Genomic DNA, 23,877 nt, shown 5'->3' on the forward strand with positions numbered 1-23,877 from the left:
GCCTTTCCAAGCCAGTTTGAGCGAGGGGGTGGAGCTCTTGGACCCGCCCCCTTGTTTACTTCTACGTTAGGGCTGTTTTGCTGCGCCTGCGCACTGGCCGCTCCACCTTTAGCGTCTGTGACGTGACTTGATACCTCGTGGTTCAAGTTTAACCACCCCATTCTGAAAAATGGTTACACCCATTCCTATTCTAGAACAGATGGGGACGCCACCACTGTCTGGGCTTGAGGGGAGTCTCCTATCCGGATGTGACAGCACGCTGACCCGGAAAAGGAGGGAGCCGGGGCAGTGAGGTCTCGGCCGCGGCTATGGAGGGCGCCGGTTACAGGGTAAGCACTGAAGACGCGTTCTTTCGCTTCCGTCTATGCGAAACGCCGCCCTCCGGTGGTCTGCTTCTTTCTCAGGACTTGCAGGGACTCTGGGAGCCCAGCACCTCCTTAACAAGCACACCATTCCCTTAATAAACACGCTGTCACCCTTCCTTCCACTGCCCTAGGGAGACCCATATCGTTTAGCCCCGCCCCCTGCGGCTCACCCAGTTTGGAATGCACTCCCCCTTTCTCCCCTCTCCATCCTCCGGAGTGCCAGAGAAGCCTGGCGCTATACAGGCTTCACTCCGGGCCCCATCCTCTAGGTAAAAGTACCCTGGGCCCCGCCCCCAAGGTGAATAGCTCTTCCCCCGGGTCTGCTCCCATTGGCTCTCTTTTGAGCCCCGCCCCCTGAGTGTCTTCCCACGCTTGGGCCCCGCCCTTCAATGGTTCCCGTTCCTAGGTGGTATTTGAGAAAGGAGGCGTGTACCTGCACACCAGTGCCAAGAAGCACCAAGACCCGGACTCCCTCATCGCCGGCGTCATCCGTGTTGTGGAGAAGGTAGGCCGGGAGAGAGCAGGGCTCGGGCAGGCCTAGAGCGGGAGGGAGGCGGCGTCTGTAGGAGTATAGTGTGGAGGTCAGCAACGGGAGGTTAAGAAGGAGAGGTGGCTTTCTAAGGCTGAGGGTCCAGAACTGGGAGGAAGTTTGGAAATATGGTTTGGGGAGTTTGGAGGGAAGCACTCCCAACCACTCCTTTTTTCCCTCAGGACAATGACGTCCTCCTGCACTGGGCTCCTGTAGAGGAGGCTGGAGATTCCACCCAAATCTTCTTCTCCAAGAAGGTAGGCTACCTTTGCTTCCCCTTTCTCCACTTACTTTTTTTCTAGGTCGGGGCAGTGGAAAGCATTTGAAGGACTTGAATACAATTCCAGACCTACCCTAGGAGCATGTGTGGTCCTGGTTGGGACCTAAGTTCGCTCTATCACTCACTTTTGTCTCCTCTGTGAAATGGGGCTGAAGATGCCCATTCATGGAAAGAAAGTAGACACTATGAGATTTGTGGCCATGGGGGTAGCTGCCTGCCTCCTCACCCCCTTTGCTTCTTGGGAGAGCTCTGCCAGGGTGCAAGAGGACAACTCAGCCTGTGGATTCAGGTTCCACGGGCTCTCAGCCCATAAGGACTTGACGGAGTGTGGCATTTTTTTCTTGGGCAGTCTTGCCATCGTGTCCAGAGAGGGAACAAGACCTGACAGAGGCTACTCATCCACTTCGCCAGGATTCCTTCCTTCCCCGGGTACAAGACCTCACCCTTCTCATTTCCAGATGTCTCCTTGTCAGGCCCTTGTGCTGGATGGTGCTGGGACCCAGAGATGAATCCAACCCAGACACTGCCTAAGTCCTCCCTCACCCCTCATTCTGTTTTTGAGAAATTGAGGCACGATGAGAGGAAACCTCATCCTCTCATCCTCTCCTGAGGTCAGAAAAGCTAGGAAGTACTGGAACTTGGATTTGAACCCAGACATACTGACTCCAGAGCACGTCTCCTTCTGGGGAGCAGACATTTGGGCTAGGACTCTAGAGATGAGAAGCAGGCAAGAATATATTTCAGCGGGGACTTCTCTGGTGGTCTAGTGGTTAAGACTCTGTGCTTCTACTGCATGGGGCATGGGTTCAATCCCTGGTTGGGGAACTAAGATCCCACATGCCACACAGCACGGCCAAAAAAAACCCCAAAAAACAATATATTTCAGGGACAGGAGGAAGAAGGGTGTTTCAGGGCAGAATGGAACGTGGGATATCTCTGTAGAGGGTTTTGCTGGAAAGATGGTTGGGCCTGAAATGCCAGGCTGAGAAGCTTGGACCCTGTCCTGGGGGCCAAGGTTAGCCTTGGGAGGGGAAAGGTATGGGTATGGAAAGCCCCATCTGTGGGATCATGTGGGAGATGGATGGAAGGACCAAATGGAGGGAGATTGGGGGCTGGGAGGTCGGGGAGGAGGCCAGTGTGACGGGCCAGGAAGAGAGGATGAAGCCTCAGCTGGGGCCATGGGGTTTCAAACGGAGATTCCAGAGCCTCCCCTATGGAAGTTGAAGTAGCAGCAACCAGGATTTTGCATTTTCACCAACCTCACAGGCAGTCTGAGTGCCTTTCTTGAGAATATTGCTGTCCTCCTTGGCGCTCTTATTTTCAAATAACAGAAACCCACTGAGACAGGCATCAATGGGAAGGACACATATAAATTCAGGATACATTCAGCTCCAAGGAACACAAAACTGAGCTGACAACACAGTGAGCAAACAAGTTTGTTTCTTTCACCTCACAAGACTCCAAAAGGTATGAGGCTGCTGTCCTTGGTTAGTGACATCAAGGCTTGGATTGCTGAGAACCTACTGTGCTTGCTCTAGTGGTGTTTAAATGACCACTTCAGCTGCAGCCATTGCATCTGCCTTTTAAGGCAGGAAAAAGGGGCCAGCAGGGTACCAATCATATCTGTCCTTTTTATCAGTAAAAACAAGAGGTTTTCCAGAAAGCTTTGCATCAGTTAGGAGTTGCATTTGGTTGTATGTAATAGAAACAGGAATACCAGCGACCTAAACAAGATAACAGCTCATTTCTCTTTTTTTACAAAGCCCAGAAGTCAGCAGTATAGGTTCATATGTTATCAATGACACAGCTTTTTTCCAACTTTGCTCTGTAATCCTCAACATGTGGCATCTGTCCTTAAGGCTGCCTTCTGGTCCAGAAGGGCTGCTGGAGCTCCAGCCTTTTTAACTGTTTTTGTTGACTCTACATGTGTATCTCAGGTTGGCAAAAGAGCTCTGCTCATCATGATTACTCAAGGAAGCATGCTGCTAGAGCAGCCAGCATCTTAAAGGTCTCATTCCTTGTGGCAGAGGGAAAGAGATCTCTAGAAGTTTTTCCCTGGCAGTTAAACAGTCCATCTTGGAAGTGATATATCCCAGCCGTTTGGCCAGAACGAGTTGCATGTCTCCACTCAGCCAGTAGAGTTTAATGAGCTGTAATCCTACTGTATGCCCGAGGGGTGGAGAGCTGCAAACATTTGACAGACAACACACTAATTATCATTATTTTGTGTAAACACTGGCAAAATTATCAAATTCTTCATGTCACAAAACAGAGAGGGCACAGACGGCTTTGCCAGGGGCTGGTTTGGCAGCTTGTGGACAGGTGTCCTTGCCATTCCTTGGTCTTCTTTTCATGGCCCTGGTTGGCTGCCACAGTTCCAAACACCATGTCCTCCCTTAACAGCACATAGAGGCTAACCTGAATAGGGTGTTCACTCCTGTAGGTGCCTTTTTATCAGGAATTCCCTTCTTCAAACTCCCCGCGGATGTACCCTCAGCTTCCACTGGCCAGAGTTGGGTCCCTAGGCCATTCAGAAATGCAGGGAAGGCTGGGAAAGTGGATATTGGGATATTTCAGCTTCTGTTGTGGGAGTGGCTTGTCAGTCTGGAATATCCAGCAGAAATGGCTGTTGGGTAGACCCACAGTCTGAGTCCTTCTAATCATGCAGGGTTTTACTGCAAGAGTCACAAAACACTCCAGTTACTTTAAGCAGCAAGGGGTTAAATGCAAAGACGTGGAGGCTTACAGAAGTTTTACAGAAGCTAGAGGAATAGGACTGACACTGCAGAACTGACCTGCCAGGGGAGCTGCGATCCAGTGAGGGCAGGGCTGTAGGGAATGGGACTGTCATTGGAGTTGTCAAGTTCGAGAATACTACCATCAGAGCTGCTAATCGGCCCCACTGCTGCCCCAGTTACCGCTCTGTGTGCAGGAAGATGAAGACAGAGATGAGACTCCTCCTTTTTCCTTGTCAGCCAAACACCAGCCAGAGTGGCAGGAAGTTGCCCTTATCCAATTTCCACTTTGTAGATCTGAGTGCATCTGATTGGTAGGCTCTTGTGCCTGGAACGCAACTTCAGGGGAGCCTGGGAAATGTTTTACCTTTCTAGCCTTTCCCATAGAGGAAGAAGACACACGAGCTGTGAATTCTCTCCCAGTTGCTGCAATCCTCACACATTTTGTCCCCTCCCTGCCCTCCTCCACGGCTCATGGCCAGCATGGCTTTTACTGCACTCTGACCCTCAGCATGGCCCTGCTCTGCATGGTTTCCCTGAATCTGCCCAACAGGCCCCTGAGCTCATGTCAATAAAAGCAGCCACCAGCTGGCCCTATGCTGGGCACTTCATGTTATTTTCATAACAAAATACGAGCCACCTATTTTTTTCTTTTATTCAGATAGAATTCACTTACCATCAGACTCAAAAAAATTCAAGCTTTATGAAAACTTAAAATTGTCAAAGTGCATAATTCAGTGGTTTTTAGTATTCACACACGTTTGCAACCATCACCACTGTGTAATTCCGGAACATTTCATCATCCCCGAAAGAAACCCTGTACCTGTACTCCCCTCCTCCAGCTCCTGGCAACCACTAACCTGCTTTCTGTCTCTATAAATTTGCCTTTTCTGCGTATTTCATATAAATGGAATCATACTCTATGTGGTTCTTTGTGACTGGCTTCTTTTATTTAGGTTGCTTTCAAGGTTCATCCATATTGTAGCATCTATCGGAACGTCCTTCCTTTTTATTGCTGAATAAAATTCTATCGTATGGATCTACCCATTTTGTTAATTCATCAGTTCGATGGACAGTGGGTTGTTTCCACTTCTTGGCAGTCACGAATATGCTGCTGTGAACGTTCATGTGTAGGTCTTTGTGTGGGTGTTCATGTTTATTTCTCTGGGGTGTATACCTAGGAGCGGAATTGCTGGGTCATATGGTAATTCCACGTTTAACCTTTTGAGGACCTGCCAGACTGTTTTCTACAGTGGCTGCACCATCTTACCATCCTACCAGCAGTGTAAGAGGTTCCAGTTTCTCCACATTCTCACCAACACTTGCTATTGCCTGTCTTTTTATATTCTAGCCATTCTAGTGGGTGTGAAGTCGTATCTGATTGTGGTCCTGATTTGAGTTACTCTAGTAACTCCTACCTACTTATTTTAAGCACAGCGACCTCTGGCAGTCTGACTGCAAAGCACCCCAACCCCTGCCTAGCTGTCTGCTTTTTATGTGGGGGTGCTTTGGTTAGAGCCACCGTGAGACTTGGCTTCAAATCCTGGCCCATTCCCTGGCCGCATTGGGTGACCGACCCTGAGAGCAAGTGCTGTGCCCTCTTTGTGCCTCAGTTTCCCTCTTTGTTCAATGGGGCTACCTCCCAGGGTGGCCTCGAGACTCAGATCTGGAAACTCTGAATCCACAGTCCCAAAGTCTCTTTTCCTGTCTTCCCCCAAGGACACCAGTGGGGGAGACTCCTGCACCTCTGAGGAGGAACCAACCTTTGACCCCGGCTATGAACCCGACTGGGCCGTCATCAGCACCGTGCGGCCACGGCACCGCCACTCAGAGCCCATGAGAGGTAGACTAAACTGTTGCCCCTGGGTGGGGGCAGGCGGAGACACGACTTACCCTCAGTGGTCATGGCTCCATGGGCTGTGCTACCCACAGTCAAGATGGCCACCCACAGTGGCCTCCAGTCCCAGGTGAGTGGGTGGGGGGTGCAGGGCGGTCCCCAGCCCAGGTCCAGCGTGGCCAGCGTCTCTGAGGTTTGCAGCCTTGCTCATCAGGCCGGGCTCCCTGATTGGCTGTGGGCACCTCCACGTAAGTCCTGCCCATGGAATTTTCCAGGCTGTGGCGGTGACGGTTGCAGGGTGACAGGGTAATTCGAGCCATCCTGGAGTCGCACAGGGTGCTGGGGGCACCAGAGGAGGTATCTAACCCCGTAGGGGGCAGAGGAGTCTTCCAGGAACGGGTGGTGCCACAGCCTAGCTCTGAAGGATGCTTGAGAGTTTTCTCTCCCCGCAGAGAGAGCAGCGGGGGTAAGGCCAGAGGTGTGGGGCACTGGGTGTGTTTAGGAAACCACAGCCTTTTTGCTGTGGCTTGAGAGGGGTCTAGAGTGAAGAGAGGGTTGGAGGTGAGACAGGCAGGGTTGGGGGGGGGCAGACGTGGGGAGCCTGGGGAGATTTGGGGGCAGGCACGCATCCCCCAGGCTCCCCTCCAGTTTTACTGGGTTCCTTTCCCAGAGGGCCTGGGGTTGGCTCGCAGTGGGCTCTCAGGAGATGCCTGAGCCGCCTCTGGCTCCACACGCCCTCGCCTCCCGACCCCCACCTGGTCCCAACGCTGCTGTCCCCCTAGGTGCAGAGCCCAGCTCCCCCCGGGGCTCCTGGGCCTTCTCCGTGAGTCTGGGGGAGCTCAAGTCCATCCGCCGTTCCAAGCCGGGCCTCAGCTGGGCATACCTGGTTCTGGTCACGCAGGCCGGAGGCTCCCTGCCCGCCCTGCACTTCCACCGCGGGGGTACCCGCGCCCTGCTCCGTGTCCTCAGCCGTTACCTGCTGTTGGCCAGGTGAGCCTTGTCCCAGGCCCCACCCCTCCAGGGATGCAGCCTGACTCCCTCAGGGCTGTGAAAGTAATACAACCCAGACTGATTTAAAGGCAGGAAAAAGAGACTTGAGTGGCGCGTGTAACTGCAACATCAAAGGGCAGTTTGACATCAGGCGGGACCCGGGTCCCAGAGTGCAGAAAGAGTTGCTCTTTTTCTTTCTGAGTTTGCTGTCATTCTTTGGGGGCCCCGGTGGGTAGAAAGCACCTCTTTCCCACATTCCAGCAGCATCTTGGGGCTGCTTCTCGTTGGCCTATCCCTGAGTCAGTCACCCTGGCCAGGGAGGTGGAAGGCCCTCGTTGACCAGCCCTGGGGCCTGTGCCATCCCTGGGCTCCAGCTGGGGTCTCAGGCCTGAGATGAGGGATTCCCCATGGGCAGTCGGGACACTGAGAAAAAAAGGAAAAAGTGGGCACCCTGCCTGTGTGTCACCCAGATGCCCTGCCCGCAGCTCCCCGCAGGACTCCCGCCTCTACCTGGTCTTCCCCCATGACTCCTCGGCCCTCTCCAACTCCTTCCACCACCTCCAGCTGTTTGACCAGGACAGCTCCAACGTGGTGTCTGTGAGTCCCCAGCGCCAGGCTGGCCGGTGTGGGCAGGGAAGGGCGGGCCGTGAAGGCCAGGCAGGGAGGGTGGACGGTGACCGCCCCTCGGCCCTGTCCCCAGCGCTTCTTCCAGGACCCCTACTCCACCACCTTCAGCAGCTTCTCCCGTGTGACCAACTTCTTCCGCGGAGCCCTGCAGCCGCACCAGGAGGGGGCCTCCCCTGACCTGCCTCCAGCCCCCGATGACGAACCCGAGCCCGGGTTTGAGGTCATTTCCTGTGTGAGTATCAGGGTGGACGCTGCTGCTCTTTGGCGGTCACCGTGGGCATGGGACTGCATTTCCCTGGGCCTCTGTTTCCCCAGTGAGATGGGGATGATAATAGCACCGCCCTCATCGGGTTTCATGAGTGACTTGCTGGAAGGTGCTTGTAGCCTGTGCACCTGGTGCCTACTATTACTGGGGGGGGCTTTCCTGACTTGGGGGGTGACTTTTTCACTGACTCAGCCAAGGAGATGCTTCCTGCCCCAAACGTTCTGTCCGTCCGTGCAACTTAGAAGGGCTCTGAGCTGACTCGGAGTGGCCCACGGTGGGCTGGGGAACGCTGTTGGGCCGAGGCCCTGGGCTCACTCGTCCTGTGTCCCCCAGGTGGAGCTAGGGCCGAGGCCGGCTGTGGAGCGGGCGCCTCCGGTCACGGAGGAGGAGTGGGCCCGCCGCATGGGCCCCGAGGGCCGCCTGCAGCAGGTCCCTGAGCTGAAAGCCCGCATCTTCTCAGGGGTGAGGAGCCGAGTGGGTGGGCAGGGTCGGCGGGCAGCCAAGGGGAGGCCCGTCTGAGCTGCCCTCTGCCCTCCAGGGTCTGAGCCCCAGCCTGCGACGCGAGGCCTGGAAGTTCCTCCTCGGGTACCTGAGCTGGGAGGGCTCAGCCGAGGAGCACAAGGCCCACATGCGCAAGAAAACGTGAGTGAGACGCCGTGGCTCCTGCCCTGCTGTGCTGCAGCCTCTGGCCTCCTGAGTCGACTGGAGGTTTTTGATCAACAGCATATCCCAGTGGCGGCCCGGCACCGGCGCGCTACGCGTGCACAGACGGGCCGTCGACCTGAGCACAGCGGGGACAGAGGCAGTGGGCCAGGCCCTGCCCCTGTAGGGCCCAGAGCCCATCCCCGATGCCGTTTTCATTCTGGCGCCGTGCCGTTTCAGTGGTCACCGCTTTGCAGCGGGCTTCCTAACCCCATGGGGCCACCTCTCGTCGTTCCTGGTATATCTTGTGCCTCTGCCGTGTGTCCCGGTCCTGCCCCTGCTGCTCTCTGTCCAATGGGGGTGACAGACTTTGAACAACAACAAAAAAACCCCCCAAGGGTGTTGTGTGTCATGAGAGATGTGGGGAAGGGGAAGCACAGGGACAGTGAGCTAGGCTGAGCCCTGTAGGATGAGGCGGCGGGGGGTGGCCCTACATCTCACTCCTCCGCTCCCCTCAGGGACGAGTATTTCCGAATGAAGCTGCAGTGGAAATCTGTGAGCCCGGAGCAGGAGCGGAGGAACTCACTGCTGCACGGATACCGCAGCCTCATTGGTTGGTGGGGGGCAAGGGTGGGATGGTGAGACCAGAAACAGCCGGGAGGGGCCCGAGGGAGCCCCCTGTCTCCCTAAGAGCAGGAGCAAGGCCATCTGTAGGGATGGAGGGGAGTGAGACGGGGGTGAGCAGGGGTGAGTGGCCCTGGGGTCGGGGATGGGGGAACACGGGAGGGGAGCCAGGCTCCGTGGGTTCAAATCTACCACCTACTCACTGTGAGATCTTGGCAAGTGATCCTACCTCCCTGGGCCGCAGTCTCCCCATCTGTTGATGGTTTAGTAACTGTCAGCTCCTGGGAGGGTGTGGCGAGCTGGTGAGCGTGAAGCACAGTACCTCACGTGAGAGCGTTCAAGATGGTCTCTGGATGACCCACACCTGCCTAGGTGTGCTGGCGGCCGGCCGGCAGGGACAGGGCTCACCTTTCACGCCTTTGCGCTTTGCCCCCTGTCCCCACAGAGAGAGATGTGAGCCGCACCGATAGGAACAACAAGTTCTACGAGGGCCCCGAGAACCCAGGGCTGGGCCTGCTGAACGACATCCTCCTTACCTACTGCATGTACCACTTTGACCTCGGTGCGGCACAGCCCGGGGGCAGCTGCTGGGGGCTGGCCTTGCAGGGGGAGCGCGCTGCAGGCCTCGGCTGGGCCCTGACCCCATGTCCCCCCAGGCTACGTCCAGGGCATGAGTGACCTTCTCTCCCCGATCCTCTACGTCACTCAGAACGAGGTGGATGCCTTCTGGTGTTTCTGTGGCTTCATGGAGCTCGTGGTGAGGCTCGGCAGGGCTGGGAGACAGGCCCCCTCAAAAGCTGGGGTCTGGCTCCTCACGTGGCCCTCCCTCCCACAGCATGGGAACTTTGAGGAGAGTCAGGAGACGATGAAGCGGCAACTCGGGCAACTCCTGCTCCTCTTGAGGGTGCTGGACCCTCCGCTCTGCGACTTCCTGGGTACGTGTCTCGGCGGGTAGGCAGGGGATGATGGTGGGCCCACACACCTTGCTGCAGAGTCTCTGGGAGTGGCCACAGACAATGTCCAGGATGTTTGGACGTGGTGCAAGCAAGAGAAACATCCCCACAGAACCCAGAATTGATATGTAAAAGCAGGACTGTGGTTTGGAGCAAAACCTCAACGAATGCAGACGTGGGCCCCCTACCCCTGCCAAACACGCCCCCGCTGCCTGCTGAGGTGGCTCCTTCGTGTGCTGTCAGGCTTTTCAGACGAAGGACCTGGGCGCAGCTCCTCACACTCCTCATCTCCAACCAGCTCTCATCTCCAGTCACCCCTGAGCCTGGATTGGAAACTGGTTCTCTGGGCTGCTGGGGCGGGGACTGCTGCATTTCGGCTTTTAAATTTGACTGCATTGCTTGTTCAATATAAAAAATGCAGGGAATTCACGTAAAGAAAAGCAAGTTAAAGTTGCTGTTGCTCGTACTATTTCTTTGAATGCAGATGATGATAAGCTAATTTATTTATTTTTTTATTTTTGGCTGTGTTGGGTCGTCATTGCTGTGCGCGGGCTTTCTCTAGTTGTGGCGAATGGGGGCTACTCTTTTTTTTTTAACAGTTTTTTAAAAATTAATTGATTTATTTTTTGGCTGTGTTGGGTCTTCATTTCTGTGCGAGAGCTTTCTGTAGTTGCGGTAAGTGGGGGCGGCTCATCGCGGTGCGCAGCCTCTCACTGTCGCGGCCTCTCTTGTTGCGGAGCCCAGGCTCCAGACGCGCAGGCTCAGTAGCTGTGGCTCACAGGTACAGTTGCTCCGCGGCATGTGGGATCTTCCCAGACCAGGGCTCGAACCTGTGTCCCCTGCACTGGCAGGCAGATTCTCAACCACTGCGCCACCAGGGAAGCCCCTGGGGGCTACTCTTCATTGTGGTGCGCGGGCTTCTCATTGCGGTGGCTTCTCTTGTTGCAGAGCACGGGCTCTAGGTGCGTGGGCTTCAGTAGTTGTGGCACGCAGGCTCAGTAGTTGTGGCATGTGGGCTCTAGAGTGCAGGCTCAGTAGTTGTGGCGCACGGGCTTAGTTGTTCCGCGGCATGTGGGATCTTTCTGAACCAGGGCTCGAACCCGTGTCCCCTGGCGTGTCCCCTGCATTGGCAGGCAGGTTCCCAACCACTGAGCCACCAGGGAAGCCCTACATCATCAGTCTTATCGACTACCTGGTGTTCTGTCCATCTTAATGATGTATAAAAACAGATTTAACCTGACCTGCTGGACTTTTAGGTTATTTGTAGTTTTTCACCGTGATGAATCTATATTCGTGGATTATTTCTTTAGGTTAAATTCCAAGAAGTGATATTGTATCCAGTGAAGTACACATTTTTGCATGGTTTGAAACATTTGTCTTCATCACTGCTTTCCCAGAAAGTTCTGCCAGCTTACGTTTTTGCTAGCAGTGTACACGAGGGCCAGTTTCCTCACACCTCCCCCAGCTTTGGATGTTGAATAGATTTTTTCCCTGAGTGGACTGGTCTTACTGCCTCCCTTCCACATGAGAGCGGAGACCACGGGGCTAGCTCACCTCATCTGGAGCCCGGACGGCAGGATGGGAAGGTTCCTGCTGGCGCTGGGCGTCCCTGTCCCCGCTCTGAAGCTGTCCCTCTTGCGTGGACTCGTGCGGGTTCTTACAGCCAGGGTGACTCCTTAGAGTCCAGTCCGGCCACCGGCGCCCTGCGAATTAGAGCGGGTTGGAGTTGATTTTGAGCTTGCTCTCAGCTGAGAGCCGCCCCGCCCACCGCTGTCCTCCCCCAGACTCCCAGGACTCTGGCTCTCTCTGCTTCTGCTTCCGGTGGCTGCTCATCTGGTTCAAGAGGGAATTCCCCTTCCCGGATGTCCTTCGGCTGTGGGAGGTGAGCCAGCCAGTTGGGGTGGGAGGGCCGAGAAGGAGAAATGGATTGGCTGTACTGCCAGTGGATGGGGCAGGGAGGTTGGTGGGAGGTGGGCAGGGCGTGGGGCAGACCTGGGTGGGACCTGAGGCAGAGGCTTTGCAGTGACCCCTCCCCTGGGCACTGCTAGGTGCTGTGGACGGGGCTCCCTGGCCCCAATCTGCACCTGCTGGTGGCCTGCGCCATCCTGGACATGGAGCGGGACACCCTCATGCTTTCAGGCTTCGGGTCCAATGAGATCCTCAAGGTGAGACCCCGGCTCCCTCGCAGTCCCCTCCCTCCCCCTGCCCATCCTGACCTGTGTGGAGAAGACACATCACCTGGGTGTGAACTCCGTGGAGGCTGGCCCTGCCCCTGTGCCACAGTACCTTTCGGTAGTAGGTACTCAAAATAGGATTGTGGAAAGTATGATTGGCTAAGCTGTGAGCACGGTAGCCAGGAGACGGGGTCTGTCTGTGTCCTACCCCGTTATCCCTGGCTCCCTGCAGTGTCCTCACAGAGCATGTGGCCCATGCATGAGTGGGCCACCTGCCCCTGCCCCAGTGCATTAACGTGGGGCGGGGCCGCGGCGGTGGGGCTCGGTGCCCTTTTCCTTCCCTGAATGCTGCACCTGGCAAGCAGCCGGAGAGAACATGACCTCTCCTGATCCCCCAGCTCCACTGTGAGCCCCAAGAGGGCCAGCCCGGTCTGTCTTCCCTCAGTTGTACCCCAGCACGAGGCACAGAGTAGGTGCTGGGGCGGTGGTGGCTGGGTGCTTGCAGGCAGGCAGGCCTGACCCACCCCCGCCCGCAGCACATCAACGAGCTGACCATGAAGCTGAGCGTGGAGGACGTGCTGACGCGGGCCGAGGCCCTCTACCGGCAGCTGACCGCCTGCCGGGTGAGTCCCTGACCCCTCCCGATAGCCCCCCAACCCCCAGCAAACCTCTGACTTCTCGCTCCCTACCCGCCAACCCGCCAGGAGCTGCCCCACAACGTGCAGGAGATCCTAGGCCTGGCGCCCCCCGCAGAGCCCCAGAGCCCGTCGCCACCTGCCTCCCCACTGCCGCTGTCGCCCACCCGCGCCCCACCGGCTCCGCCGCCCCCCGCGGACACAGTCCCGCAGCCTGACAGCAGCCTGGAAATCCTGCCGGAGGAGGAGGAGGAGGAGGAGGAGGAGGAGGAATGTGCGGACTCTTAACCGTGCTGGGCGAGGCGGCCTGCTCAGCACCAGACACTTTACCCAGCTCCCCCCCACGACCCCGCCCCTCCCGGAGGCTGGGGAGGGGAGGCGCAAAGAGGGGCGGGGCTCTCCACCAGGCCTCCCTTCTCTTAGCTGGTTTCTTGAAACTGACACTTTCCTATCTGGTTGGCCTCGAGTAGGTGGAGCGGGGAGGCCACCACACCGGCTTGGCTCTGGATCGAGAGGGGGTGGTGACTCGTGGTCTCCTCTGACCACTCTGCAGAGTCGATGTCTGACCACTGTGACCCTGACCCGGCCAATGAGGCCTAAGACGAGGCCCCTTGCGGGTGAGTGGTGGCGGTTTGTGGAGGCAGGGCTCCCTTACCTGCTTGAGTCTGGGGCTTTTGGAGGAGTGAGGATGGGGTGCAGGGGCACATCCCGGACATAACCGAGATGGAAGGGCCTGCGGGGCTGCTCCCTCTGGGGCCCTACTTACCAGCTTCTTGTTATGAGAAAAATAAACTCGTGTTTAACCCAGTGTCGGCTGGGCTTTTTGTTACTTGCTTAAGGTTCCCACTGTGTCGTGACAGCCGTTGTGGGGCACTGTGATTAACGTTTACCGGTGGCGCAAAGCAGTGTCCATCCTGTACCTCCTACTCCCCCAAACGGAGCCCGCGGCCCAGGAAGAAGTAGGACAGCTTCTGGGGCTCCAGGATAGGCGCAGCCCCTTCTACCGCGAGGGCTAATGGTTTTGCTCCCTGCAAATTGGGGAAGCGACTGAGCCAGGGAGGGGGCGGGACCACACTGCTGTTTCCAAAAATACTTTAATATTGGGTCCTCTTTTGGGTCGTGTGCGGAGCGGTGACGGCATGTAAGGCTGGAGAGTGGGTGCCCCGCCCCCGTTCGAGGCTGCGCGGGTGGTGGTGGGCGGGCGCCACGTGCACATGCCCCATGCTGTTGATGGTCCGGGGGTCGTTCCAGCTGCTGGTCCGGTCGTTGATCAAGACCGCGGCCCGCAGTGCCGACTTGACGGCCGTCTCCACCCAGCCGTGCGGGTAGGCCGTGTGCTCGCCGGCGAAGTAAATGCGGCCGTGGGGGACCGCCCAATCGTACTCCTGATCCTCGTCCTTGTCGGTTCGCCAGAGCATCGGGGGCTGCACCACGAAGCCGCCCTGGCTGTGCGGGTCCTCCGCCCAGCGCTTGACGATGCCGCTGCCGTCCCAGAGCCGGTACACGATGGGCCCGTGAAGCGCCGCCACGTCGTCGAGCGCCAAGCGCAGGGCTTCGGACAGGCTCAGGCCAGCGAACGTGGCAGCCGCGTCCGACCACGTGTACGAGGCGAGCAGCAGCGCGCCCTCGCCAGGCGGCGGATAGAATATCACGCGCGACGGTCGGTCGGTGTTCGAGTGGCCGCCTTCGATATGCTCGTCGTGCCAGAAGGGCCGGCGGAAGCTCAGGAACACCTTGGTGGCTGGCATGTAATGCAGAGCGCGCACCGCCTCCTGCCACTTGAGCGTCAGCGGCGGCGTGAAGGTGATGCGCTGCAGCGCGGGCCCGCTCACCGTCAGCAGCACCACGTCGGCCGTCAAGGACTTCTGATTCCGGGCCCGGCGCGAGGGCTCGAAGTACACGCTCACCTCGTGCGTCCCCTGCTTAATCGCCACGACGGGCGTGTGCAGCAGCACAGGCCCCGACAGCGAGCTCAGCAGCGCGCGCGGCAACAGGTCCCAGCCGCCCGCGATACGGCTGTACCTGCGGCGGGGCGGGTGCGTGATGGGCTCTCGGGCCCTGCATCTCCGCAGCGGCCCCTCCCCAGACACTCCCCGCTCCCCACTCCAGTTCTCACTTGCCGGTTGCCTCTAATCCCACCCCTTCATCTACCCCGCCCTCGTCAGTCCCCGATGGCCCTCCGAGGCCCCGGAGCTGAGCGGTGTGACCCGGGAACCCCGCCTCATCCCCTCAGGGCCACGCCACTCTCCAGGTACCTTTCTTCCCCTGGAGGAACCGGGATGCGGGGGCGAGTGTGGCGGGACCCAGAGCGCCTCTCTCCGCCCCCTGGGCCCCTGCCCCCATATCTACAGGCCGCGCCCCCCCCGCCAGCCCCGCCCACTCCGTACTCGCCCCATCGCCACCACCCCCCCACCCCCACCCCGCGTCTGTCCAGCCCGCCGCCTCACCGGAGCCGGTCGCTGAGGCAGCTGTGAGCCCGCAGGGCCTCGGCGAAGTTGAGATAGAAGAAGCCGTCCTTGGACATCACATCTCCCAGGAGCCGAACGGCAGGCTGGCTCAGGTTCCCCTCCCCGAGGAGGTATTCCTGGGGGATGGCGTGGCCCACCCAGGTCAGGGCCCAGGCAGGCTACACCTGCTGGCTCCGTACCCCCTCCCACGGGGCCGCTCCCTGCGGAGCCTCTTACTTAGTTCAGTGACACAGCCGTGCTTAGTGCGGTTCCCTGGACCTCAGCGATATGGCCCCCCCCACCTTGGGACAGATGAGGGAAACCGAAGCCCCAAGAGGGGCGTGTCCAGCCCCGTCAAGCAGGGAGGAGGTGGCAGGCCCGGGGTCCCAGTTTCCTGCCTTCTGACTCCCCGCCCAAGGCCCCATGGACACCCTCCTTGTCGTCGTTTCTCAGACAGCGACACCGAGGCCCTCACTCACCAGGAGCGTGTGCCTTTCAAACTTCATCATTGCCTTTCTGCAGCCCAGTGTCCTGACATCTTCGATGGCCTGTGGAGGGACAAGCAGTGGCGCTGAGCTGTGGGGACAGGACCGGGGAGGCCCCACCTGGGGTCCAAACCTGGCTTCTCTTCCTGCTCCTGCTCACGGCCGGCCATTCACCTCTCTTGTTCAAGCTGCCAGGATGTTGCCCGTGCTCGGCCCTCAGCCTTGCCCTCCACCGCAACCATGTCGCCACCCTGGGAAGTCCCCCTGAGTCGTTGCTGCCCCTCATTCCCCGGGCGTTCGGCCCACCGGACGATGTCACACTCATCCTGGTTGGGTGTTATTTTGTCTGCCTCTGTCCCAGCCTGTGCGCTCCATGCGCTGTGTCCTTATGGACGGTAATTATCTGTCGCCTGGATCGTTGTGGGCGCAGATGGAAGTGGAGTCCCTTCTGCCACCCACCCATCAGCCCTGACAGGGCATGACTGCTCACGGGGGTTTGTTCGCGGCGCCTCGCCTGCCCACAGCCTTCTGTGGCTCCCCAGTGCCTGGAGCCGCAGAGTTCCAGCCCTCAGCCTGCCGTTCAAGGCCCCTGCCAGCCCCTCGGTCACCATCTTTTAGGGCAGCTTCAGGTCTGCAGCACAGTGTCCAGTGCTCAGACCGCCCTCGGGTCCCCCCTCCACGCCCCTGCACCTGCTCACCCCCCTCATCTTTGCCGGGCACCCAACTGGTCATCATTCACCACTTGGTTCAAGCCTCATCCCCTCCCGGAAGCCTCGCTGCCCTCTGTTTTCAGCCCTCTCCTTTGTCCACCTGGCTTCTCTCTTGTGGCCAGGGAACTCCCCAAAGGAGGTGTCCCTTCACTCACTCACTCACTCACTCACTCATTCACTCACCCTTCCCCTCACATTTCCCTAGGCTCCTTAAACTGGGCACTGCCAGGGCACAGAAATGGCCTGGACTAAGTGGCCACCCTGGTCCACGAGAGGAGATGGACAATTAGGAGCTCCCATAGGAGGCTTAGGCTGGCTCCTCCCTGAGGGCATCAGAGAAGGCTGCCTGGAGGAGGGGACACTGGAGCTGGTTCTTGAGGGATGAAAAGGGTTCCCTGGGTGGGAAAAGGAAAAGGCCTTCCCGGCAGGGTCAGTGGCATGGGTGTGGGACGGTGGACAAGCATAGTGCAAACGAAGGAGTACAGAGCTGAAGGTGTTTGGGCCACCATGAGAGTTTGGGGTGGGCAATAAAAATTGCTTGGAGAGAAGATGGGGCTAAAGGAGTGGGAGAGACCAGACTGCTCAGGGCTTCAAACTGAGGCTGAGGTGCTAGGGAGCATAGGGGGCTGTGAGCAGGGTGGGCCAGGGTGAGGATGCAGGGAGAGGTCCAGGCCTGAGCTGGGGCTGGAGCTGGGGGGACAGAGAGGTAGGAACAGTGTGAGGCAGTTGAGGGCAGGACGGATGGAGCTGGGGCCTGACAGGGAAGGCAGGAAGCGAGGATGGCCCCTGGAGCTCTGCTTCATGACTGGGGGTGGTGATGATGGCACTGTTGTGAGATGGGGAACCCAGGAATCCGAGTGGGTTCAGGGAAGCTGCCGCCGAGCTCAGTGGGAGCTGGAGGGTCCTGGGGGATGGCCAGGGGGAGACAGACATAGGTCTGGGTCTCAGGAGATGGACTTGGAAAACAAGCCCACAGATCATAGTTTAAACCAAAGGTGTAGAGGGACTTCCCTGGCGGTCCAGTGGTTAAGACTCTGAGCTCCCAATGCAGGGGTCATGGATTCAATCCCTAGTCGGGGAACTAAGATCCCACATCCCACGGGCCGAATGACGCAGCCTAAAAAAACCCAAAACCAACAAAAAACCCCAAAGGTGTAGAAAGGTGAGGTTGTTCTGGCCAGTGTGTGAGTGAGAAGGGGATGGGAGATGGGGATCATCAGGGCTTATGGGGAAACTAAAGATGGAAGAGCCAGTGATGGGAAACCAGAAGGAATGGGAAAAGGAAAGCTAGGCCAGGAGGAGGAAAGGGCATGGGACACCACAGCGTGGAGGACAGGGGCAGGGGGACAGGGCTGCAGGGCTCGCGGACGCGCCTACCCTGTTGAGAGCCATCTGGTAGATTTCTTCGGGCGAGTGGCCCTTCTCCTTGGGATGCAGCTTGTAGCCCAGCTTCTCAGGCATCTTCTCCACCACGTAGTTCCGCAGCTTCACCTCGTGCACCTCCGTCCACGTGTTCTCGTCGTACTGGGTGAATTTGGTCAGATTGAGTCCCAGGCTCTTGCAGAGCGCATGGAGGATCCTGAGGGAGTGGGAGCCGCCGGTGAGGGTCGGGCGGGGGAGGTGAGGGCCCCTCTCCCCAGTGGGGCTTGGAGAAGGGAAGGGGGTGGGTGGGGCAGCTGGGGACGGGGCTTGGGGCTGGGCATGAGGCTGGAGCCGGGCTAGACTGGGGGTCCTCAGTGCCAGGGACAGGAATGAAAGGGGAACAAGGCTGGAAGGCTGAGGGCGGCGCACTTCAGGACTGGGTTTGGAGGGGGAGGTGGCTTTCACTGGGGATCAAGTAGGAATGGGGACAGAGCTGTGTTGGATGGGGGTGGGAGCTGGGGATGGGGAAAGGACCAGGGTCGGGGAGGATAGAGCTGGGGGTCTGGAAGGGCTGGACGCAGTGGCCTGAGCACTTCAGGGGTTCAGTGGTGGGGCTGGAGCCGGGAGGCCCGGAAGTGTCAGTCAGGAAAAGGACAGAGCTGGAGGTTGGGTCTAGGCCTGACTTTACTGGGGCGCCAGGTTTGGGGTCAGAGTTGAGGTTCGTGCTGGCACTGGAGCAGTGATTGAGTTGGGAATCTGGTTGAGACTGGGCTCAGAGGTAGGGGCTGGGGTGGCCCTGCGCCTGCCTGGCCCCCAGGTCAGGCCCCACCTGTGCGAGCTGGGCATGCGCATGGCTCCCAGCTCCCCAATCCAGCCGGTCTTCCGGTCCCGGTAGGTGAAGATTCGGCCCCCGATCCTGCTGTCTGCCTCCAGGATGGTGACCTGAGGGACGATGGGCAGCAAGCAGGTGCTTTAGCTCCTCCCACTGACTCCCCATCTCCACCCTGTCGCAGCCCGCACCCCACACCCACCCAATCTTCCATCCCCACAGCAGCACGGATGGAGATGAAAGAAGGATCTTTTTTTATGGGGAGGTGGGAGGGGCTGGTGGGAGAACAGAAAGTCATAGTGAACATGTACAATGTGACAATTTCCAGACTGCAGCAGGAAGGCCGCTGGCCAGATTTCAGAGGGACTTCCCAGCTCAGGGAGTGGGGAGATTTCTTGTGTGTACTGAAGCCATTGGCCTGGCCCATACTCATTCTTGGATTTCAGTGGGAGGGACAGTGGTTAGACTTCAGGGGGCACTCCCCCTTGTGTGGAGTTTCCATCTCCACCAACACAAATTCCCCCCAGGAAGTTGGAAGAGGTTTCAAGGGACTTTCCTCCAGGATGAGAGTGGGGCAGGGAAAGTCAAAGCCCTCAGCACAGACACATGTTCCCTCTGGGTTTCATGTTAGAGCAGAGGGTTCCAGGCCTCGCTCCCCTGACCACAAGGAAAGCATAGCTCCCTCTCTCCGCCTCCCATCACCCCCACCCCTCAACAGGGACATGGCCAGGTCCCTGTACCCAGGACTCCCAGCCGCAGCAGGAAAGACTCAAGGTAGACAGCAAGCAGCACTTCTCACCTTGTGTCCAGCATCGCTGAGCACCTTGGCGGCCAACAACCCAGCCACGCCTGCACCAACCACAGTCACCCTCTGGGGCTTCGAGGTCCGATTGAGGCCCAAGGTCAGGACTCTGAGCAGCTGCTCATAGTCGGGGTCTCGCATACATTTCTCGAAGGGGTCGCGGCTCTGGGCAGTTTGCCAGTCCAGGGAGGCCGCCAGGCTGAGGAGGATGGGGACCAGGGCGAGGAGGCGCCAGGCTGGGAGGAAGAAGGACAGGGTCAGCGGGCAGCTCAGCGGGTATGTGGGGAGAGAAAAGCGGCTTCTGCTCCCTCCGCTGCTTACTTACCCAAGGAGTCCATGTCTCTCTGGGGGAGATGTTGTCTGGGTTGGAGGGGAAGCAGGGCCACTATGACAGGAGCCTGTGTCCCCCCGAGCCTGGCCCACTGTGGGCTGCCCCGCGCCCACCTCAGCCCTCCCCACTATGGCCCTGGTCTCTCCACACGTGTGTGTCCCCTGTTCCCGGGCTAGCCGGCTCCTGGTCTCTGCTCACCTGTCTGCCCTCCTCTCCTGTCTCTCTTCTCTGTCCTGCCTTTCTCTCACCTCCTCTGGGTCTCCCTGTTTCTCCCTTATCTGCCCTGCTCAGCCCTGTCTCCCCGTCTGTTTCTGTGGGGCCCAGTCTCTCTGCAGCCTCCTCGCTACCTCGGCCTCCGCAGGCATTAGCACCTCCTCTCTCCTCTGTCCCCTCCGCCTGTCTGCCGAGTCCCCCGTCTCGGCCCTTAAACTGAGCCGAACCCCGCCCTCCCCTCCCTCTTGGGAAATCGAGCTGTGGGAAATGAAACTCCTTTCCTTGGGGGCGGGTCAGATGCTCAGAGTCTAGTTGAGGCTGGAGGGGGCGCGGCAGCAGGGGAAGGGGTTGGGAGGAAGCAAATCAGTCTGGCCTGCCCGAGCCCTTGGTCCCCCTGATCTGTGAGGGCCCCTGTGTCTGCCCTCTTCTCTGCCCTCCCTGCCTCTTTCATTCTCAGAGCAGGGGGAGAGGCGGCCTCTGGCCTTGGGACGGCGTGTGCCCTGCGACAGCCTCTGAGTCCTTCTCTGTGTCAGCCGTCCCTGTGCTCTGGAGGGCCCTCGCTGGCCCCCGCCACATGGCCGCTCTGAGCTCAGTGAAACGGGCACAGCAGGGGACTCACAGGCAGCAGCTCGTGGTCGGTGGCACGAGCTCTGGGCCAGCCTGCCTGGGTCCTGAGTCTGGCACCTGCCAGGGGGGACTTGGAGCAGGCCTTCCCCTCTCTTTGGCTCCGGTGTCATCTGTCAAGGTGGGGGCCGCTCCTGTGCTGGTGGGAGTAGGCAGTGAATCCAGGTCGGGGCCCTGGGAACAGCAGCCGGGTCAGTACTAGAAGCTGCTTCTTGGGAAATGCCAGCTGCTGCCGCCGCGGGGGGTGCTAGAGGGATTCAGTGAAGGCCCCCTCAACCCCAGCCCTGCACAAGGAGCCCGTCCCCCCTGCGCTGAGAACCACTGTGACGCTCGGCTCAGGCTAGGGCTTCGGCGGGGGGCACCTCGGAGAAAGCGTCGAGTGCTTCTGTCTCTCTCCCTGGCTTTGGCCATCGCCACCCACTGTCCGTGGGCCCTTTTCTCCTCAGGGGCGAGGGGCAGGCAGTGGGAACAGGGTGACCCGGCTCCAAGGAGCCCCTGTGGGGCTCATGGCTTCGGGACTTCAGCCAAGGGGACCTATGGTGGGTCCCTTGAAGGGGGTGGGCAGAGGCAATCTTGGGGATTTTTCTGGGGGTTGGAGGAGAGAGCACCAGGCGAGTGGTAAGAAGGAAAGCCAGAGGGCGGCAGGCGCTCTGCAGCAACCAGTTGGGAAAATCCAAACAGTAAATCAAAGAGGGATGTGGTTTGATGGAGGTACGGGGTTGGAGGGGGTGCATACCAGTGAGTCAGAAAACATCTGATGTGGGTGGGAAGGCGGTGGCCAAGAAGGAAACAAAATCAGTGAGCTGGACACTAAGAGAAAGCCAAGGGCGCGAGTCAGCAAAAACCAGCAGCGAGAGGGTTGCCGCTCTCTGAGGTGGCCTGTGCTCAGAGCTCTGCCCTGGGCAGAGGAGGAATCTGAGGCTCAGAGGTGGCCAGGGGCTGGGCAGGGGCGGACCCCAGGACTTGCACAGGCCTCAGAGCTGGCAGGCCTTCCCATCGCAGACCCCGCCTGCTTTATTCACAATGACGTGGAGGGTTGGCGTGCCATCGCGTCAGGACCTTACACACCTTGTGAGGGAGGGGAACCTGGCCCGCGGCGGGGAAGGCACCTGCCCGGGGTCCCACAGTGGGAAACAGCAGAGCTGGGAGTCCACCTGATCCCAGGTCCCTGCCCCCACCCCGTCCCCTTCCCAGAGGCCCCTCTGCTCTACGGCCTCATGGCAATGTCCCACACAGAGAAAGGGAGCAGCAAGAACATGGAAGCAGAAAGGGATGGAGGCAGCAGAGCCAAGGGGCTCCCAGGGCATGTCTGGGCAAGGAGTGTTGGTCACGGAGCATCTAGGGGGGCCCTCCTGGGGTCCCTGGGTTGACCCCCTGGTCTCTCCTGCACAGGGTCTCTGTTCACAGTCCCCCCGGCTCCAGGCACACCCCCAGTTCACCCCCTGGACTCTGTGGAAGGCATGCAGCCTTACCCCAGAGACCTCATGCAAGGAGTCAGGTGGGGAGGCGAGCAGGACTCTCGGAGGCTACGAGGGCAAGGCCTGCTCGGCCTCCTGGATGCTGATAAGGTGACGGTGGGTCCTGCTGAGTACCGCGTGCCCGACACACTACACGTTCTACTTCATTGACTCCAGTGACAACTCTGACAGGGTGGGTTGAGCTGTCCCCATTTTACAGTGGAGAAAACTGGGGCCCAGATCAGGCACCAGCTAAGGGGCAGAACCTGTGTTTGATCCCAGCAGCCCGGCTCCAGGATGGCTAACACTTGGTTAGCTCAGGCTCGTGGACCGGGGATGGGGCCCAGGTAGGGGCTCTCCGTGTCGGTGCTATGCAGTTGGGACCGTTTTTGTGAGGAAGGTCCTGTGCATTGTAGGACGTTGAGTAGCATCACTGGCCTCTACCCACTAGATGCCAGTAGCACTTGCCCCTCCAGGCTTAACAGCTACAAATGTCTCTAGACATCGCCAACCATTCCCAGAGGAGGGGGAGGCAGAATCGCCCCGGCTTAGGGTTTGGTTGATGCTGGGTGGAACACCCAAGAGCGGCCAGATACGGTCCACAGTCCAGCTGGCAGGAAGAGACATGCTGGAAGGCCGTACACCAAAGGTTGTTTTGGGGTCAAGAGATTATGAGTAATTTGGGGGTTGCTTTGTTAGAAATGACTGGATCTTCCAGACTCATTCCTGATAAAATCAGAGATTGGTGTTAGGGCTGAATTTACGGTATTAGGGTATGAATTAGGGTCACGAGAAAGAGTGGTTTGGATTAGGTTAGGCTTCCTAAGCTTGTGAGTAGGAGGTACAGGACACACAGTGAGAACTGAGGGTGGCGGCAGATGGTGGGAAAGACCTGGGGCTTTTTCAACCCTTTCAGGTAAAAATTGTCTCTAGGGGGAAAACCCTACCTTATTTGGCTGGCTTCTAGAACCACAATGACAGTTCTAACGGGGGTTAGGTCACATCCGAAGCAGCCAGAGACCTGGCCCCGCTCCCGCCCCCCCTGCGGGGCCCTCTGTGGCCCCTCAGGGCAGCTACTAGTGATGGTGGCCACAGAGATGGGCAACGGACAGGGCTAGTGCCTTATATATATTCTTTCCTCTGAGTCAGTCCAAAGACCCTGAGTGGTCAGTATTAAAACTTTCCCCGAGTCTCAGAGGAGGGCAGGGCCTACCCAGGGGATGCCAAGGGCCCCAGACAGAAGTCGGGGGTCCAGACCTGGATGGGGAGGGGTGCAGAGGGCAGAGGACAGACCTACTTGAGGCCCTGATCCCTGGCCTGACCCCTAGACAGGGGCCCCCTTCCCTCTGAGCCCCCTTGCCCCTCCTTCCCCAGTTTCCAGAACCCCAGGGCTCTGATGGGGGGGCACTCACTGCATGGCTGGCTCTGGCGGGCTCTCTCAGCGCCCATGGCCTTTCTGGTTAGCCCGGGACAGAAGTCATCGTTGGGCATATGTGAAACCGGGCTGAGTAGTGCTGGCTCTGTCCTGATTCCCTTGTTAGACCAGAGATGCCAGGGTCCTGGTGTGGGATCAGAGCAGTTGGGAGGCTGTGGAGCGCAGATGCCCCCTTCTCGAAAGTTTTTTATTACGGAAAATTTCAAACATATATAAAAACAGACTAGGATGATGAAGCCAGGTGCATTCATCGCCTCATAGCCTATCTTGTTTCATTTACACTTTCTCCCTCCCCCACTGATTATTTTACAGCAAACCCCAGACATATTATCATTTTTGTAGGTGAATACTTGAGGATGTTTCTGTAAGACAGAAGTTGGCAAACTTTTTCTATAAACATCTGAGGCTTTTGGGGCCACATGGTCTCCACCTCGCCTACTCAACTCTGTCCTCCTAGCAGTCACAGCACGTAAATGGATGGGTGTGGCTGTGTTCCAGTAAAACTTTACTTACAAAAACGGGAAGT

The 23,877-nt window shown here is 58.5% G+C and overlaps 2 protein-coding genes across 2 annotated transcripts; one reads left to right on the plus strand and one right to left on the minus strand.

Moving 5' to 3' along the window:
* The first annotated feature begins 224 nt into the window (after positions 1 to 224).
* TBC1D17 (TBC1 domain family member 17) lies at positions 225 to 13,458 on the plus strand. The gene is made up of 17 exons (XM_082862140.1): positions 225 to 329; positions 772 to 870; positions 1,077 to 1,151; positions 5,629 to 5,752; positions 6,529 to 6,736; positions 7,222 to 7,333; positions 7,437 to 7,595; positions 7,962 to 8,090; positions 8,167 to 8,270; positions 8,789 to 8,883; positions 9,340 to 9,456; positions 9,551 to 9,651; positions 9,730 to 9,829; positions 11,632 to 11,729; positions 11,896 to 12,012; positions 12,558 to 12,644; positions 12,726 to 13,458. Exons 1-17 carry the CDS (start codon positions 309 to 311, stop codon positions 12,942 to 12,944), a joined length of 1,965 nt encoding a protein of 654 aa, XP_082718266.1. The 5' UTR covers positions 225 to 308; the 3' UTR covers positions 12,945 to 13,458.
* A 292-nt stretch (positions 13,459 to 13,750) lies between these two features.
* On the minus strand, positions 13,751 to 23,407 carry IL4I1 (interleukin 4 induced 1; the record flags this gene model as incomplete). Its single annotated transcript, XM_082862272.1, has 7 exons — positions 13,751 to 14,678; positions 15,104 to 15,240; positions 15,583 to 15,651; positions 17,676 to 17,877; positions 18,490 to 18,602; positions 19,289 to 19,527; positions 23,329 to 23,407. 7 exons carry the CDS (start codon positions 23,405 to 23,407, stop codon positions 13,751 to 13,753), a joined length of 1,767 nt encoding a protein of 588 aa, XP_082718398.1.
* Positions 23,408 to 23,877: the final 470 nt, after the last annotated feature.

Source organism: Leucopleurus acutus, assembly GCF_964270905.1.
Source record: "Leucopleurus acutus genome assembly, chromosome: 20".
Taxonomy (NCBI): Eukaryota; Metazoa; Chordata; class Mammalia; order Artiodactyla; family Delphinidae; genus Leucopleurus; species Leucopleurus acutus.